We start from the raw sequence: 19,919 nt of genomic DNA on the forward strand, positions 1-19,919 counted from the left end.
GGTAGGTAGTGGTTAGGCATGTTCAGCGTTAACGTGTGGAGGTGGTGGAGGGTAGTTGTTAGTGATAGGGTTTGAAGATTGAAAAACATTGTAATATTTTAAACATGAAAGATCTAAAATCATTCCAACAAGAAAGCAAGTGCAAGGAAAATTGGCCTCTGAACCTTTTTTTCAATCTTTCTACACACTAATGCATTATTCTGACAAAAATATTCAGCGATATGAATGCAGGTGCAAAGAAAATTGGTCTGAACCTTTTTTCTTTCGTTCTTTCTACACTATTTTATTATTCTGATAAAAATATTCAGTAATATGATGCACCAATTAAATTTATGAGCAGAAAGGCAAGGGCCGAATCCATGCCCGCATATGTAATACTCAAACAGCAAATTTAAGTTGAAATAAGCGGAGGAGAAGAAGAATTATCCCAAAATCCTATCTATTTACATGCAATTGCACTGGAAAATAGCTCCACGATTCCAATCTTCATAGAAGCTTCTAGATCCTTCATCCACTTGACAAAGGGCGCCACATCCATCTGCATTTTCAAAGCAAGACTCAATTACTTCCAAGTTCCAATGACTGGTAAGAAAAAATCATCCAAAACAATTTATATAAACATATCTATATATATATATGTAAACTAACCTCAAAAATGTCAGCTACTTCATGCAGAGGCACCAACAAAAGCAGCTGTTATTTGAGCATGAAAAGAAGCCTTACTTCCAACACCAAAATTAGCCCAATAAAGAAATGAACCCGAAACTCTTCCCATATAATATCCACAAATTAATTTGTTAGGTTTGACAACTCATGACAAATCAAAAGAGCCCTGCCCTTCACTTATTGCATAGAGTAGTTTCTTGAACATAATTTCCTGTCCAGGAAAAGAAATTTGTCAGCATGTAAAAGGGTATAAATATGACACAGAAAACTATTTCCAGTTTGCAGCAAGTTTTATTCATTTCCTTCATTCTTCTGTCCATCTAATAACAGATGACGAATAACCGCTTATTAGTACTTGCATCATAAAAAACTCAAAAGTTGTACCTTATTATTCCAAATATTGTAAGTGTTACTTGGAACGTGGATTGTTTCAGTACATGAAACGGGATCAGAAACATGATATGCCACATTCTCTAAAATGTGGTATGATAAAGGTAGACTCGTTTATATTACACTATTAAAATTTAAAATACTTTTAGAATAATTTTCTTTTAACAATTAGATATCCAATAAATGTTGCTTTTATTTCTTCAAATTAATCATGTTACAACACATTTACGTTTTGTCATACTGAAATTTTACTCTGCTTAGATTTCGATTTTTAATCTTTTATTTGCTTTTCCAACTAAGGTAATTTTTAAGGTTCATATTAGAAAATATTTTGGAATCACTTTGGATTGCTACATTCGCTGTTTTGGACCAAAAGTGTACCATGTTTTGGAACATGCATTTTAAAACAAAAATTGCTAGGGTATGTGTTTTCTGGTAACACTGTAATATACCTTGGTAGAGTAGGGAGGAAGCTTGAGATAATTAGCACATGTCATTACACTCGGCAAGTCATCATCCGCAGATTCTAATAATCCGGTCCCATTGGCCATTGTGTTTCCAGTTGTTGCAGAAAGCTGTATCCAGGCATGTAAACTGTTAAAACGCTATGAACAAGACAAGAATGAAATGAAAGCAAAGTAGAATCAATACAGCCCTTGAAGACAGTTGTGTAGTTTTTATATACCTTTCTCACAATTGTCAATTTCGGATTCAGCACTGCCAAACCACCAGGTGGGAGCCGAGGTGCACCAGTGACAAACTGACAGAAAGCCCGTTGCTGCTCTGGGGTGAACTCTCCCATAATCTCAAGCAACTAAGAACATAACCATAAGAACCCATATGAATAGTGTGAGAATCCGAAGGAACTATACCAAAAACAACGTTCTAAATCTATATTAAAGTTGGAGGAAAAGTACATTAACAATAGCAGGGCTCTTGGCAGTGTATCCATGATCAAATTTTATATGATCTACGAGTGTTTCAGCCTGTCCAAAAAAAAAAAAAAATACAAAAAATTTAGCATTAACCATGCAAGTACAAATAAATACGGGTCTTAATTATGCTCTGTTGCAAAGAAATGACACTAAATTTACCTCCCACAGCTCTCTACGGCCACAAAGCAGATAGTCCAATTCATGTGGGGAAAATATTTGTAGAGTCGAGATGTCAAAGACCTGATAGTTACATGGCAAAAATATAAGTTTCAATACTAAAAAATAGATAGATAAGCAAGAATATATAGGAACAAGTTAGTTCCACAAATAATATATCAAGAAAACATGGTAATGCTAACATATAAAAGCAAAAAAGTGATATTGACCAATCCCAGCATAAAAGAAACACTGCATGAAAGACATCTTTCAAAATACTATGAAATTCCATTAAGCCAAGAGGAAGTTGCTGACTTGATTAAACCCAGCTCTAAAAGCTTCCATTTGCCTCGTAATTCCAGTCTTAACAGTAGCATCAACCACTAAGGATATGTACAACTCCAAGTTATTAATATTCACCTAAAAAGTACACCAAAGCAAGAACTTAATTAAGCAATATCGTCGTGAACCAAAAAACAAAATAAAAGACTGCAAAATATAAAGATATATTCAACAGGAATGTGAAGTACATTATCTTCGCCTGGTTTCAGAGCGTAATCTGGATAACCAGGAAGGGTGAAATCCAAACAAAGATCTTCAATTGGAGACCCACGAAAATGTAAGCCAGCAATATCTTCACAATTGTGACCAATCACTGATTCAAGATATTTTTTCCGGCAAACAATGGCTTGCAATTCTAGCAAAGTCCTCCCAATTTCAGCATCAAAAGAAAGAATGTCATGCAAATCAAGCTCCTGCAATGAAATAGAGAAGGTTCAATGTGTAGATCGAAAGAGAAACAATATGGCATTTTCAATGGATAAAGGGGCAACATTTCAATCTGAATAAAAACAAGTATACAGTTGGCACACCTGACCAAGCACAAGCTTATAAAATGCTGTTGACATTGGCAGGTCCAGAAGTCGCCCATCTTGAAGAGCTTTGGCCATCACACGACCAACTAGCCGGAAATATTCAACAACTTTGAAAAATTGGCTACCATCCGAAGCATCAGCACTAGGGGGCCAAGGACGAGGGAACAATCCAAGAGGAGCTTGGACAAGATCACTACCACCATTACTGATCTTCCCCTTTTTTTGTTCATCTCCATCAACCTCCATTGAAGATTTGTCAGAAGAAGAATTTGACCTCCACATTCCAAGTCCAATTTTCTGTAAATCATGACTTAAAAGGGTGTAGAACTCCAAAGTAGGTCCCAATCCAGTGCCAACTTCACCAAAATATTCTACTTCAAGAACAGCCCTTTGGCTTGAATACATCTCCATAACTTTTGCAGCCGAATCCAGAATACGATTACGGGAGACACGCACTTTCTGGCGCTGTAACCTCCCAACCCTAACCTCTCTTTCGTTGGTTGATCCTTGACCATCTGCGCCCTGCTGCTGCTGAAGCCGATATAAAGCCCGTGACAACCCAAAAGCAGTAGAATAGAAATACTGACGCCGAGTCTCAAAAGGAAACAAGAATGGACATGCTTTAGTCAACTGGTAACACCATGACGGAAGACTTCCACTGCAAAGTGCAAGGGCATCCTGGATTTGTCGAGCCAATTTTGGAGTGAGCTTAGTATTAATAAATTCCTCGGGAGGAACCTTGATACCGGTAACACTCAGCTCATCCAGACTCAAAATCTTCTCTTCGGCAAAACTGTCAGTCACTGCCTGGACTCTCAATCGGGGTGCAAGCTGATTCAAACACTCTAATACACGCAACAGTGCTAATATATTGTAAGTAGAATTATTTTTTTCCAGATCACAAGGAAGCTCCCCCTGCAAAATACTATCAAGAAGCGACATTCGTTGCAATGACAAATCAGTGTTGGAATTCGACATAGACCCGGCCTTGGTTGATTTAGATGTGGTTGTAGAATTCAATGCTCCAACTGAACCCCTATCAGTCTGGCTGTCTGCTCTTTGATACGTTACGGTATAAACATCACTCCAAAGCCTACTTCCATCACTGGCCACAAAATCATTGCCAGTATACCTCTCCTCATCATCTTCATCTAGCACAAGCTGACGTTGGATAGCCTGATAGATAGTCAAGTGCCTGTTAAGCTGCTTCCCACCTGCACAAAATATTAGTCTAGGAGGGTCGTTAGAACCAAACAGATGGCGTCCATGCCGATCTCTGCCTCCCCTGATACCTCTACCATTTGTAGATGCAAGCCCAGCCATGGCGGCAGCAGCAAATGACATTGCACCCCTTGAACCAAAGGAGTTCCCACTCCTAAACTCTGTAGAGTCTGAAGCCCTAACTGTAGCAGCCCTGCTACTAGAACCAGAAGCTGGGTTGGTCTGGCTATCACTGGTTGCAGGGGCAACAGGACTATCATCAGCTGAATCACCTAATTTAACATCATGTACTCTATCTGCCATGCAAACAGGAAGAGAATCATCTCCCAGTACCTGCAAATTGACAAGCACATAATTTGTGAGGACAAAGATGAATGAAACCCCCAGAGGAAGTAGCCGATTGTACAATTCATCTTCCAGATCATAATGGCTAGACAAGTGATTCTAATTGAGGCATGGATCACTATTGCCAAACATGAACCAAGCAATTTACAGTCACCCTTGCAAACATAAAACAAACAATTCACACCTGCAATTACTATCTCTCCACGTTATCCATACATAGCGTTGGTTGGTTAACAACAAAAAAAAAATCAGTCATTAACACTTCAGCTTTTATCTTAATTTTAGGGATCTCTTCCATTTAGGATGCAAAAAGTGCTAACCAATTTAGCAATTGTTATTTGACATTACTATGACTACCATAGGCAAAATTCGTTGATTCTTGTTCTTAAAGGCATGAAAATAACTCTCAATCTGCTAACAAAACAAACCAAATAGCACATTAATTCATTCCAACATTGCTCAAGTCTAGGAAGATGGATAAATGCAAGATTATAACAAAAAGATATCAAGTGACATACATCATCATGGTCATCTTCGTCTTCATCTGAGATATCATCATCATCAATCACCAACGCGTCATCAATCTCAACAGGAGATATGTCCAGCTCCTCATCCTACACATTATGACATGGTAAGTTTGTATGAAATGGCTAACAGGATTATAATAATAGAAATAATAAATGGTAAGATCTCTTTCTGTAATGTTAACTCTGTGCATGTGTCAGACTGCATGAAAAAATAGGGGATGACAATTAAATAGTTCATCATAACTATGTGAGACCAATAAAATCAACTCTTATGGCATTGGGGAAGCCCAGATCCACAGTTCATATCAGTTATCTTATTTATGAACTTAAATTTATCAATTCAAAAAGTCACAGACACAAAATCTAAGCAGCTCGACTAGTGAAATCACTCCTACAGATCTACCTGCAAGTTACAAAGATACTAACCTTCAGCAGATCTAGGTCTAAATCAGGTAACCAATGGTTGACTGGAATAATGAGTCCCACAAAATAACCAAACCAAACCAAGTCTTAAGTGCCATCAAATGGGATCGGCTACATGAATCTTTCTTCTCCATTCGACTCTATCAACGGCCATTTGATTAGTCAAATTAAGGAGTCATATCTCTATTTAATACACTCGCCCACGTCAATTTAGGTCTACATCTTCTCCTAACATTTCCATCTACCGTCACTGTATCACATCTCTTCACTACTATATATCACATCTATCTACCGTCACTTTCATCTGTTGGCCTCCGTTGTATATGACCAAGTTATCTCAATCTATTCTCTCTTAACTTTATCTTTTATCAGCGCTACTGTTACCCATTCACAAATATACTCATTTTTAATTTTGTCTTTTCTAGTCTTGCCATACATCCACCTTAACATCTTTATCTCAGCAGCACTCATCTTATTTACATGTTGTTTCTTAGTTACCCAGCATTCCGTCCCATACACAACATCGCTAGTCTAATAGCCGTTCTATAAAACTTTCCTTTTAATCTAGTGGGTACTCATTTATCACACAGTACCCTAGACACTCCTCCACTTAAGCCACCCTGCCTTAATTCTATGGACCACATCCGCTCCAATCTCCCCAACCATTGTGATAATTAATCCTAAATAACGAAAATATTCACTCTTAAACAATTCTTAATTCTCAATCTTCACTTCTCCTCTACTTCCATTGTTACTGTTATTAAAATTACACTCCATGTACTCTGTCTTAGTTCTGCTTATCCTAACTCTTTTAGATTCAAGTGCTTCTCTCTACGTTTGCAACTTAGTGTTAACTCCTTCTCTAGTCTCATCCACTAACACGATATCATCTGCAAAAAGAATTGACATCAATTGTTAAGAATTGACATCTCAATTGTTGAGGAGTCTTCATTTATGGAAAAGAGAGTGATGGAGGTGGTAGTAGGCGGCAATCAATTGAGGGAGATAAGAGGGGTGAGGTGGTGGTGGGGAGTAGTGTTATTAAAGGCGCGCCTAGGAGTGTACCTAGGCCCAAGTCCCATTCAGGCCCAAGGTTTGCGCCTTGAAGTATTCCAGGCCAGGCGACTTCGATAAGACACGCCTAGGCGTGCACCTAGGCCCAAGGTTTGTGTCTTATATTGTTCCAAGCTAGATGACTATGATAAGGAGTCTGATTGGCCCAAGGTTTGCGTCTTGAGGGTTTTTTTTATTATTGCTTTAATTGATTTTGTTTAAATCTAACCATTGATTTAATATGGTGCAGCTATAGAAAATCCCTACTCTTATTACAGATGCTAATACATTGAGCATTCAACTCCAAATCAATGATAGAAGCAAAATTATCCCTAATTCCTAATCTCCAAAAAACACTAAATGTTTGACATTTCATTTTGTTTATGTTGAATCCTAAATTATTTACTTATATCACTTTGCTTGGTTACACTTTTCCAAAAACACTTTTCAGAAAATCTTACTTTCTTATTTTCCGTATTTTTTTGTTTTTACTGAATTTTTTTAAAATTTTAAGTAGTTTTTTTACTTTTTAGATATACCTAACATAAATATATCTAAAAAGTAAAAAAATTGTGAAAAAAACCTTATAAAAATTCACTAAATACTAAAAATACAAAAAAAATACGAGAATTCAATACATTTTTTATATTTTTATGTATTTATTAATTTTTTAAAATATTTTTTCACAAATTTTTTACTTTTTAGATACACATCTAAGTAAGGTGCATCTAAAAAGTAAAAAAAAATGTTTAAAATTTTAAAAATATTCATTAAAAACAAAAAAGCCCCAAGAGACCTTGGCGCCTATCGCCTTTAATAACACTGGTGGGGAGAGAGATTAAAGAGGGAGAGAAGAGAGAGTGTGGAAGGTCGTAGTGGTGGTGAGTGGTGGTGGCCCAGTGGAGCGGGGATGGTTGGAGAATCGAGGAAAAGAAAGAAGGTGAGGTAATGAGTGAATTCACCAATTTAGGACAATTGTGCCATTTGACAATAATGTCAAGCCTAACATTTGAAATACAAAATATCTAGAGTAAAAAGTCATTTCTATCACCTCCATTAATTCCGTTTAGATTACTATTACTTTGAAGGGAAGTTGGTGGGCAGTCAATGTAATTGACCCTATATATTTTATAGTATGCATGACAAAACAACTGTTATTTCATTTTTACAGTACAAATATATTTATATTTGATTATATCAAAATAGTAAGAAATCATTTATGTTGGCAAAGAAAAGAAGTGTGAACAATGTTCTACTATCTATTTAGCTTTATTCATAAACAAAACTTTGTAATTTCCATTCAACTCTATGAAAAAAATGTGCATGCTTTCGATTACCAACAAAATCAAACTAAACCAAACTAAGTCTTGTGTCCCAATCAAGTGGGGTTGGCTACATCAATCATTTTTCACCATTCAACTCTATTAAGGGCAATACGCTTAGTTAAATTAAATAAATTCATATTTTTTCTCATTACTGCATTCCATGTCAACTTAGGCCTTACCTTTCCCCTAGCATATCCATTTATAGTGATTCTATCACTCTTCCTTATCATTGCATCTACAAGTCTTTGTTGTATATAACCAAACTATCTTAACTTATTCTCTCTCAATTTATTTTCAATAAACTCATTCCATTTCACAAATTTTGCATTTCTAAGTCTATCTTTTCTAGTCTTACCACACATCCATCTAAACATTCTCATCTCAACTAGACTCATTTTATGCACATGTAGTTTTTTAGTTGCCCAACACTTTGTCCTATAAAGCATCGTTGGCCTTATAGCTATTCTATAAAATTTTCCTTTCAATTTTGTTGGTATTCCTAAGTAACAAAAATATTCAATATTTGTTATCTCCTAGTTTTCAATCTTCACATGTGTCGTCTCCATTATTTCCACATCTACTATTACTAGAGCTGCATTCTATATATTCAATTTTTTCTACTAATTTTAAACCATTTTGAGTCGAGTGCTCCTTTTTTTTATAATCGAGTATCAAGGTGTAGAGGGTTAGAAATTAAGCCTCAAATTAAGTATGGGCCTAAGTATGAGGTCGCCCCAAAGAGGCAACCAGGAATGAAAAAAGGGAGCATGGGCTAAAACCCAAGGGAAGTGGACCAATAGAGGGCCGAAGCATGTCCGACCCGCCAAGGATCCAAATGGGCTCCATGAAGGAAAATGCCTAAGTCAAGTTGTAGAGGCAACACATGCAGCGGAAAAGTTGCTGACGCAAAACACTTTGCCTCAGCGTCGCCATTCCTAATATCTTCGTTTCATCGCCATCCGAAGTCGCTGAGGGAAAGAAAAAGCCGACGCAACTAAGTTGTCAAGGCAACACTTGCGATGACCAAGTTACGGAGGCACTTCGTCCCAGCACCGCCATTCCAAGTAATGTTGGTACCACAGCCATCTGGAGTTGGTGAGGAAAGGAGAAAACCGAAGCAACTAAGTTGCAGAGGCAGTTCTTGCAGCGCCCAAGCTGCGAAGGCATTCTGTCGGCGCCACCTCTCTAATATTGTCGGTCCTGTCGTCTGCACTCGCCGCGGAAATGGTTACCGCAGCAACTACACTCGTAGCAACTAAGTTGTAGAGGGAATATCCTACCAAGGTGATAGCAGCCTTTGAGAGACGTTTCCCTCTGCAAGTAGAGGCTAATGCTTGGTGCTGACAGTAGGCCCCAAAATTCATTTAATTTGGCGCTAATAGCAAGCCCCAAGACTTATTGGTTGGAATTGATAGTAGGCTTAGAGATACCAGTTTACTGCGGCGATCCCGCAAAAATGGGAGAAGGGTAGCCCGAGCATAAGGGACTCCCTTTCCATTAACCAGGTCATGGACCTGCCTTAGTCGCATAGGCAGGACTAAGGAAGCCCCCTTGGGCTTGGTACTAAGGCACAGCATGGCTGATAGCAGGCTTGGTTGTGGCCTTTGCCCTGGGAAGCTGGGGAGTTTGTGGTTAGGTGACTAAGGGTGGAGGCTTCGCTGAGGTGAGCACAAACATAGCCGATAGCAGGCTATTGGAGTCCTGAGAATACGTGTACTGGCTAAATAGAACTGAGAAGGCAAGTGTAGTGGCGAGGTTCACCGCTGCAAGTGCACTTGCTGAGGTTCAGGCTGAGAAGGCAAGTGTAGAGGCAAACACTCCCGCTGCAACTGCACTTGCTGAGGCTCAAAAGGAAGTTGCAGCGCCAAACACTCCGGTCGCAACTACACTTGCTAAGGCTCAAAAAGGTAGTTGCGGAGGCAAACAAATAGTACACGGTACATGCAGAGGGACACGTGGCACCTTCAGCCTGGTGGCTCAAGGCAAAATATTCCATGTGATCCTTTGGGACACATATCTTCTCTCTATTTGGCCACATGGTGTCCTCTTAGCACCAAGAAAAAGCCTATAAATAAGACCTATTACCCAAGATTCAAGAAGAGGAATTTTGGGGGATTTAGGGAGATGCTGTCCATTTTGGTATTGCCATACATTTCTTCTTGAGCCACTTGCTTCACCCTCACCCAGCTACACACTCTCCAACTCCCAAATAGTTGCTGTTACTTATTCTCCAGCCACTTCCACCATTGTTGGACCATTAACATAGTTTTGTCTCTCTAACCTTACACAAGGTAAAATCGTAACTAATGAGGCCAACACAAAGCACCCACTCTATACAGATCGGGCAAATCTCGAGCTATGCCTGTGGACATGGCCCCTGAAGAATTGATAGTACTCAATGGAGTTGAACCTCTGACCTAATGTTTCATGAGATACCAAGGGCCAAATGACTAACCATCGGGCCAACCACTTGGAATTTGACTTGAATACTCTCCAGATTTTTGATCTACTATTAACTCCTTCATTAGTTTCATCACTAGAATGATATCATCAGCAAACAACATACACAATGGGAAATCATCCTGAATGTATTTAGTTAATTCATCCATGACTAAGGCAAATAAGGGCTTAAAGCTAACCTTTATGCAACCCCACAATGAATGCCAAGTTATTTTTTTCAAATTTTGCGATGTGTTTCATGTGTATCTAAGAAGTGTACATGTCACGTGTGTTCCCCAAATAATTGAAGTCCTGATTCTAAAAATAAATAAAAGTAAAAATGAACATGAACATGACACGTTTGACGCATGTCTGACACATATTTGGAAGTGTCCGATGAGTACCCAACACATGTTCAATATGAACATGAGACCATCTCATAAGTGTTTGTGCTTCGTAGAAAAAGATGCTCTAGGATGTTGGAAAGATACAAAATCAAATTCATCAATTTTTTGAAGAACCAATCATCAACGAAAAGACTAAAAAGATAGCTAAATATACAAATCGATACAAATGACCGCCAACTCAAAAATGAGACGGTATTTTTATGTCAAAAGGTTTTCCCTTTGGTTGCTGCCATAGATTGGGGTGGGAGAATAAGCAGAGGGAGAAAATCATAAAGCAGGAAACAACCAAAAACTAAAGCCTATAGAACATCTTTTCACTTAGTGATCACCTACACAAAACCCACTTAAAACTCTGCAATGATGCTGCCAACACCCAATCAGAGACCAACAAATATAATACCACCAAAATTTCATGGGAAAGTCATAGATAGTCATAAGGTGATCTAGAGTCTCAACTATGTCCCTTTTGCATAAAGTACCTAATTGGATGCACCACTTCCAACAAAAAAATTGAATCAATCATATATATATATTATGAACTAGCACACAACAAACTCTCTGGCAATCTCCATCATCCACATTACAAATGAATCTCATATCTCAAGAGGAACTTCTCAAGAGCTTAGAGACGCCCTCACCACTTTCACCCACCCACCACCCCAAAACCAACCCAAAAAAGGGAGCACCAACTTCAACCAGCAACACTTTATTGTCATTTGCACCTAGACTACTACTATCCATTGATATGCACCTTAATAAAGTGTGGCATCAACTAAGCCAATGAAAACAACAAAGAAGAAGCTTTGAATCAATTGACGTCTAAAACTTGCAAAAATAATAACCATGAAGCAATGATTAAGCTGCATTTGCAACCCACCAGAGCTACAAGAGAGGCAAATTCATGGTGCACTCATCATCCAGATGCATTTTGACAAAGTGAACAAAAGTATGGCTCAAGCCACTCAACTGAATAAAAGATGCCTAAGTTCATAATGAAAAGCATTTACAGTGTACCTCAGAACTTGTGTCTCCATTTACAGTCTTCATTTGCGCATCTTTATCCAGAGCTGCTCTTCTACGGGCAGCATTTCTTGTTTGAGGTCCTCTTGCCTCCTCCTGAGAAGGCGTCAAAATAGCCTTCCCCTTCCCCTTCCCTTTTGATGAGCTAGCATTTTTCTCTTGTGAAGATTCCTTTTTGGCTGTATCTCCAATATTAACAGATGATCTGGATCTAGTAGATTGGCGACGAGTGGCGGAAGCAGGAGTACAAGTAGAAGGTGATGAAGCACCAGCTCCGGTAAGTGTGGTCCCAGATTCAGAGTTCCCTACAGATGCAGAGGGCTTCTGTCCAGACTCGCTTCTTTGGACTCGGAGCCAAAGGAAATCTTCTACAGCTGCTAAACTTGCCAATGGATCAATTAATACAACATTAGAAGAATAATCACGCAGTGATTTTTCCCCTTGGGCTCTACATAGACGCAACTTAAATGGCTGGGACAATGCACTCAGACCAGAAGAGAGACGTGCATTTCCACTAGATGGTCGAGAAGTATGGCTCAGCACAACAGGAAAGCGCTCCAAGGACGACAAAGCATTTTGAAGCTTCTGAACTAGGACACTGATAGGAGCCACACTACCTTCATCAACAGTAGAAGGGAGAGCAACCGCAATAAAAGCCTTGTATCTTCTGATTGCTTGCTGGCGAAGCTTGGGAAGGTTAGCTTCCGAAATTCTCTCCTTGGAGAAGTATCCACAAGAAAAGTAGTTTAGTAAAGCAGCCACAACTCCACTCCCGATGAACTCAAAAGTGGACACACCACCCCCCTTGCTTAGCTCTGCAAGCATCTCAGATATCACCTCGACTAAGTTCTCCTCTTTACTAGCAGAAAACTCTGCAAAGCGAGACCCAGAAGCTTTAGACTTCCCCTTCAACTTAGTCTTTTGATCATCAGTGCCAGCATTCAACTTCATGCAGAGATTCTTTAAATGTAGAAGATCATCTGTAACTCCAACTTCAGTGGCCCCAGGATCCGAAGGGAAGTATTTTTCTTTGAAAACTTTGGCACATGCACTGACTGCCATACGAAGACTAGAGTTGCTGGTTGGAATCTCTACTGAGCTTGGAGGTGAACCAATAACCGGAACTGGATTTTTTGAATCTTCACTAGAGTTTAAATCTGCATTTGAGTTACCACTGCGTCGCCGATACCGTCTACGTGATGATGATCCAGGTATAGAATCATTATCTTTTTCATTGGAAGATGGTTGGGAAGGAGGAATATTGGAAGACCCAACTAAAATAAGTGCATCTACAGCATGAACCACACCTTCCCTCACAAACATCTTGGAGAAAGTCCCTGGAAGTTTTTCCATTAGAATCTCCGCTATTTGAAGGGCAGGAACCAAGACTTGTGGATCTTTCCACGCTAAAACCCCAGCTAAGAAGCTACCCAAAAAGTAAAAAATAAAAAATTTATCAGTATTTAAAGACTACAAAAAAAATACATATACATTCTATGAAAACAATTTAAGAAAATGTAATACCTCGATATGTTTGTCCCATTTATTAGAGTCTGGATCATATCTGCACTGCTGAAGTACAACAATTTTCCTATAACTGAGAGACATTTGTGCCGCACAGGACCATTCACACTGGATCCATATATCTGCTTGACAAACAATGTCCGTACTGTTTTATTAAATACAGCAAGTAGGACTACAGACAAACAAATTTCTCAGGAAAACTAACCTGAATTAAAACTGGAAGAAGGTCCATTCCAAATTGCTGCAGAAGTTCAGGCTGATCATTTAATAACTTCTCACGAGCTGAAACCTCAGTTACACTTCCATTTGTATCTTCTTGTTTGCCAGAACTACTGACAGGAGACTTCTTTGAAAGAGGACCTTTAACAAATAGATTTGTGCTGGCTGGAAGAGATATGGTCCCTTGGGGTAGTGGGGGAAGAAGCTCATTTGCAAGGTTGACAATCTCAAAAATCTAAGAAGCAGAATGAAAACAAAGAAAATTCAAATTTCCATGTAGATGGTAACTAGGTTCAAGGAAAAATAAAATGCCAAAGCCAAATAAAAGGAAGTTTTAAAAATAAGAAAAGTTGGATTAATAATCAGAAAAGGAAATAAAATAAATTTTACAAAGATATTAAAAGATGAATACAATGGCAAACAACTAGCAGCAACATACTCCGAAAAGAACACATAACAATACTCGTACCATTGATGTATAACTACCACTCTTTTTCTTTCACAAGCTACCATTCATTTAGTAATAAAGATTGTTTGCTACTAAGCAATCTAAAATTTAACTAACCAATTTATAAAAATAAAAAAAATAACACCCAATCAGTACACATTAATTTGTGTTTGAGAGGGAAAAGATTGAGTACACATCTAATCTTTGGCATAATGCACAAAATGATGATCCCAAGCCTTAAACCCATAACCTCAAGGTTATTAGACCAAGTCTTAACCATTAAATCAATAGTCACCCCTAACTAACCAATTTATGGAACTTGATAAAAATAATTAGACTAGAAGACATCAAACATATACAGAAGTTGTGCTTCCTTTTGTGGTATTTTCTTTGTGTTCTTAGTGCTATAACGACTGCCAACCATTTAAAACAAATATATGCATCACCGATAAAATTACAGAAAGGTGCATCTATTGGGTAAAATTAAAGTGATGCAGATAATCCCAGATTCAGAAAGAAAAAGAAGAAGGCAGAATGCAGTGACTACCTGCTCTGGTGGTTTGTTTAAGGCAGGTGATACAGAAATGCTAGAAGCAAGGCCTGAACCTGATAGTATATCTTTAAGAATACCACTGATGCCAAGGAGTAGCAAAGTTTTGGCTCCCAGATGGGACCCACTTGCACATGTGGAAAGCAGTCGGATTAAACCCTGCATGCCTTTTTAGTCAAAACTTAAGCCTCAATCTACAAAAAGCATTTAATTTAAGATGAAAGCAAAATTCAATCTACCGTGTAGGTAGGTGTGCTAAGAGATGCCTGACCACCTCCAGAATTGCTTATGGAAATGAGTGAGGCGGCTTGTGCAACCAATCCATGATTACATAATTCATCCAGCTTATCCGGAGATGATGCAAATGCCTCAGCAATTCGAGTCAAGCATACAGATGCATGCTCTAGCACCTACAAACACAAGAAAGAACATTTTAATAAACATGATAAACAAACCCATGTCGTTGCCTTTGATTGTGAACCAACAAAAAGATGACCTCACCTTCGCATCGTGATACTGAAGAAGGTTTGTCAACAAAGGAACAGCTTCCATCACAAAGTCAGCTGCATCTGAAGGAAGTTTCTTGCACATATTTGCCGCAGTAGACAACGCTACGCGCTGGGACAAAGTATTAGAGGAAGAGATATCATTTAGGAAGGCTTCAAAAAATGCAGATGGCGACTCTCATCACACAATTAACTGAAAAGTTACAAACTTAACCAAGTGGCTACCTGGACTCCAGTGGAAAAGAAGTCAAGATATGAAAGCACTGCCATTAGCGCACCTGCTCTCAAACAAGCAGTTGGGTGTTCCTGAGAAATCTTCTTTAGAGCTTGAAGGGACTGTTTCCATGAAAAACAAGAAGAATAGAAAAGAAAAATAATGCACAAATATCAGAAAGCAGAACTTGGAGGTTAAAAAAAAAAGTAATGTTTGCCAATTTCTACAAAATGTTACATGAATTATAGTGATAACATACAAAGTGCTATCTAAGACCATCTCTAACGGTGAACCAAACCCAGTATCAAATTCAAATTTTGATGAAAAACCTACTTTTTCAAGCTCCAACCGTTGCACCAAAGTCATATCAAAATGAGAATTCAGCAAACAAAACATCAAACTGAGACCAAGACACAGATTTTACCAAATCACTGTTACTGACCGTTGAAAGAAGTACACCGGTCAACCAATAAAAGATTCAAACAGTTCAGGAAAAAAAGTTCAAACGGTTAAAAAAATAAAATAAAAAATTTTGCCTAACCGGTCAACCGGCCGGTCGACCACCCGGTCGTCCCGAAAAAAGTTCAGAAAGTTCAAAAAAAAGTTCAGACAATTCGCGAAAAAAAAAAAAAAAAAAAAAAAAAAAAATTGGCCTAACCGGTCAACCAGCCGGTCGACCACCCGGTTGTCCCGGGATAGATTTGGTGAAAGGTGAACCGTTGGAGCGAGTGGATCAAAGTTGGTGAAATGGGTCATTTTTTACTCAGATTTGGTGAAAAATTTGAGTCACCGTTGGAGATGCTCTAAGAGCATCTCCAATCCTTCACCTTTCATCAAATAAAATTTGATGAAATAATGTTCACAAATCATCTCCAATCCATTCATCAGTTATTCATCAAATCATGGGAGTCATTTTTTACACCAAATTGAGAACTCATGAAATCTTTAATCAAAATTGAATTTGATGAAAGGGTAAATTTGGGATAAAAGAGGAATTTCATAAAAGATTTTGATGAAAGGATTGGAGTAGTTCATATCAAATCAAGCTTTTTACTCAAATTTGGAATCCAATTAGATGAAAAAATTGGTGAAGGGTTGGAGATGCTCCAAAAAAATTGCACTTATCTTCTATTCTATCTATTATATTATATAAAGCACACATCTTTCTTGGTGTGAATCTGTAAGATAATTCTGATTTCCAAAAAACCACAGAAACATCATACTTTTCCTAAATATTTAGCTTTACTAAACAGAACTAAAAATAAATAAATTATGTTCCCACTATTCATCACTCTCAGTCTTTACTCTCAACCACCCGTAATGTGCACAGGTAGTGTTCTATCACCCTTCTAGTGTTACTAAATTGAATCTGAAACCTCCCACTATGAGCTCACTTAATTTCCCAATTCAATTTTCATCCTTTCTTTATTTTTTTTCATTATTTTCTTTAACCCTTACTTTCAACTAATTGGCTCACCTGTTCAGCCAAGTCCATGTACTCAATTGTCAGCAATCGAGCAACGAAACAAGAAACTGCACCATAGTGCACGACCGCAGCACATGAAGAAGGAAGTACATCACACAGATGTGTCAGAGCCCGGGCCGCAAGAAGCATGATATCGGGATTGCTCTCGTGATTAAGCAACCCAACAAGCACAGGCACAAACGAATCCACCGAGAAAGTACTAAGTGACTCTTCAGTACCAATAGATAACATCTCACAAAGCTGTGTTAAAGCCTCGACTTGTCGTCCTTCCTCTCCATCCGCACGCAACCCAGATAAGATCTTCTTCAACCGCCCGCTCAGATGCGACGACGATGCCGATCCCATTCCCGACGATGGAAGCAAATCATCCAACCCTGCACCCAATTTCCGAAGAAGCCCTTGAAGTGCACTGCTCGCAGAAGTCAAATTCTGGTGAAGAATCCCAACACCACCACCTTCGCTGTCGTTATCATCATCGTCTCCACCATTACCATCTATATTCAACCCCCCTAGGCTTCTCTCAGTGTCTCTTTCTCTATCCCTAACCCTAATTTCATGCTCTTTTTCTTTCCCTTTGTCCGAATTGTCCTTATCTGAACCCTGATTCTTTCCTCGTCGGCCACGAGACCCAGATGATTCGTTCGTTGAATCCATCGGAGTAGACGAAGCCAATGAGTCTTGGGACCGAGTTACGCGTGAACGAGTGGAAACGACGGCGGCGGAGGAGAGGCGAGGTCGCTTGCTGAGACGGGTTTTAGGACCAGAAGATGAGGAAGAAGGGGCTGATGAGGTAGCCTCCGCCCGCTTCCGACTCCGAGTTTCCATACAAAACCTAAACCCCCTCAAAATCGCGAACCGGATCGCCGAAGAGCGGCGATCAAACGCTTCCCGATCCGAAATTCGTTATCATCATCGTCTACGAAACCCTAATTTCTCGAATTCAATCGAACAAATTCGATCCTTCACCGAATCAGCTCAACAATCCTGAGCAAAACCCCCAAATCACAAACCCTAGAATATTCGCTTAAAAGATTAAAGTATTGACTTTAATCGAAGAAATTGTGAGTGATCGGTTGGGGTGTTTGTTTGGTCTTTTATAAATCGATATATATATATATATATATATTTTGAGAGAGAGAGAGAGAGGGAGAGAGGAAAAACTGGCAGAAGGCGAAAGGGGCAAGTGTATAGAAAACCCTAATTGATTGGTCAGCAAGAAAGAAATAGTAAGGAAAGTATGGTTGGGTGTTATGAAAAAACATATCATAAACATTTTATGAAGATTTTTATTTTTGATAATTTAAAAATAAAAATAAAATTATTTTTTAATTAATATATGATATTTTATTATATTATGTGTAATTTAAAGATAGAGAATTTTTATGAAACATTTCATATTTTTTTTCCTCCATCAATATATACAAAATTTTCCCCAATCTTTAGAAATTAGTTAAAAAATCAATTTATTAGTGTGGGGATATATTTTCTGAATACCAACACATGACAAGGTGACGCCGACGTGTCAACCGAGGTACCACGTGTCCTGATTGTGATGCCGAGGTGATCTCGGCAAGGTCGAGGTTATCTCCGAAGATATCGGAAACCGAGATAAGCGGATAAGGGACAAGAGTCCTAGAATGAAGAGGGAACTCAACTTGGATATGGACAAGAGTCCTAGATTGAGAGAAGACTTCAGTTTGGGTAAAGATAAGACTCTTAGAGAGTTTATCCTAATCCCACTGGGAGTCCCAGATTAGCAGTAATCCTAAGTCCATTAGGGCCAGGCTCCTTTTGGGACTAGGATTGTATTGGCTATAAAAGAGAGGCACCCCCATGGGTCTAAGGTATGCTTTTGATACTCAAGCTTGTGAGTTTAGTATTTGATTTATCTTTGAGAGATATACTGACTTGATCGTCGGAGTGCCCCCGGGTGGTCGAAACCACTGCGGGATTCTTATATTTCTGTTGCAGGTCCGTCAGGTGCCATCTATTCTGCCAGTGCTCTCCAGCTGGTTACTAAGCGGGCATTGTGGTCGAAAAATCACCCACACAATTTGGCGCCGTCTGTGGGAAAGAAAGAAGAATAGATGGCCAATGACGGACAGAAGGATCAGATTAGAGACAATGCTCCTACTGGGAGTGGGAGACCTATCGATCTCGACATTGAAGGGGATGATCACAACACAGAAACTCGTGACCAGAGTCACGGAGTGAAAGACGCCGGCCAGGAAGGTGACGCACCAAAGACAACAAATCGAAGCAGATACTACAACGAAGATGACCTCCAGGTATGAAAGGATAGATACCTACGGAGGAACGAAGACCCTTCCAGAATGGATGCAAAGACAGGGGGCATGAGCGCTCCCAAGGAGATAACATTCAAGTATAGAAGAGCTCAACCTAAGTAAGCAAATCCCGGATCCCAGATCCCAGAAGACATGATCTCAGCCTAGATGAGTAGGTCCGAGAAAAGAAGAGCTCAACCTGAGTGAGCAGATGCAAGATTCCAGAAGATAAGATATCGGCACCTGAGTCCGAGAAGAGAAGAGCACAATGAGCAGATCTCAGATCCCAGAAGATAAAAAAGAAATACACAAGATCAGACTAAAGTTGGCCAGAATTGAGAAGTATGCTAAGGCCGAGGAAGACATGCTGGGAACAAAGGCGTTGGAACAAGAAAAGAGAAACGGCTCGCCGATGCGAGGCCAAAAATCAAACTCAGGTTGGAGCCAAGTAAGATCAATAGAGAAACCAAGGCCGACAACCTCGGCGACAAGGTCAAAGCTACATGTATGATGAGAACCCAAGTGGATTTTAAGTTCACACTGGGGGCATAGAGAAGAAGAATACGTTTACCACTTGTTGAAATTTGTAGCAATTTACAAGTTGGTTAAACCAAGATGATGCTTAACCGAAGTTAAGCCAAGATTATTCCTTAATTCACTTGTTGAAATTTGTAGCAATTTACAAGTTGGAATTAAGCTGATTTCTTATCTTCACTTGTTGAAATTTGTAGCAATTTACAAGTCGAAGTTAAGCCGAGATTATTCCTTAATTCACTTGTTGAAATTTGTAGCAATTTACAAGTTGGAATTAAGTTGATTCCTTATCTTCACTTGTTGAAATTTGTAGCAATTTACAAGTTGAAGTTAAGCCGAGATTACTGGTTCTCCTCACTTGTTGAAATTTG

General features: G+C 39.0%; 1 protein-coding gene across 1 annotated transcript; it reads right to left on the minus strand.

Annotated features, from left to right (window-relative positions):
• Nucleotides 1-243: 243 nt before the first annotated feature.
• Nucleotides 244-17,936, minus strand: LOC114321294 (E3 ubiquitin-protein ligase UPL3). Its single transcript, XM_028268476.2, has 18 exons — nt 16,721-17,936; nt 15,255-15,365; nt 15,025-15,141; nt 14,763-14,933; nt 14,521-14,682; nt 13,512-13,760; nt 13,307-13,428; nt 11,777-13,208; nt 5,107-5,202; nt 3,020-4,576; nt 2,678-2,902; nt 2,463-2,567; nt 2,151-2,231; nt 1,974-2,042; nt 1,742-1,870; nt 1,509-1,631; nt 649-877; nt 244-538 (listed from the first exon to the last, which is right to left on the minus strand). Exons 1-17 carry the CDS (start codon nt 17,552-17,554, stop codon nt 812-814), a joined length of 5,649 nt encoding a protein of 1,882 aa, XP_028124277.1. The 5' UTR covers nt 17,555-17,936; the 3' UTR covers nt 244-538; nt 649-811.
• Nucleotides 17,937-19,919: the final 1,983 nt, after the last annotated feature.

The sequence above is a fragment of the Camellia sinensis genome, chromosome 5 (assembly GCF_055761805.1).
Source record: "Camellia sinensis isolate YWXY chromosome 5, ASM5576180v1, whole genome shotgun sequence".
NCBI lineage: Eukaryota > Viridiplantae > Streptophyta > Magnoliopsida > Ericales > Theaceae > Camellia > Camellia sinensis.

Bases quoted from the DNA above. Each gene is read 5' to 3' on its own strand.
- LOC114321294 (XM_028268476.2), bottom strand. From the start codon at position 17,554: ATGGAAACTCGGAGTCGGAAGCGGGCGGAGGCTACCTCATCAGCCCCT. The intron at 4,577-5,106 runs GTATGTCACTTG...GTCAATTTGCAG, and splicing joins ACGAAGATGACCATGATGAT to GTACTGGGAGATGATTCTCT. The intron at 2,903-3,019 runs GTGTGCCAACTG...ATTTCATTGCAG, and splicing joins ATAAGCTTGTGCTTGGTCAG to GAGCTTGATTTGCATGACAT.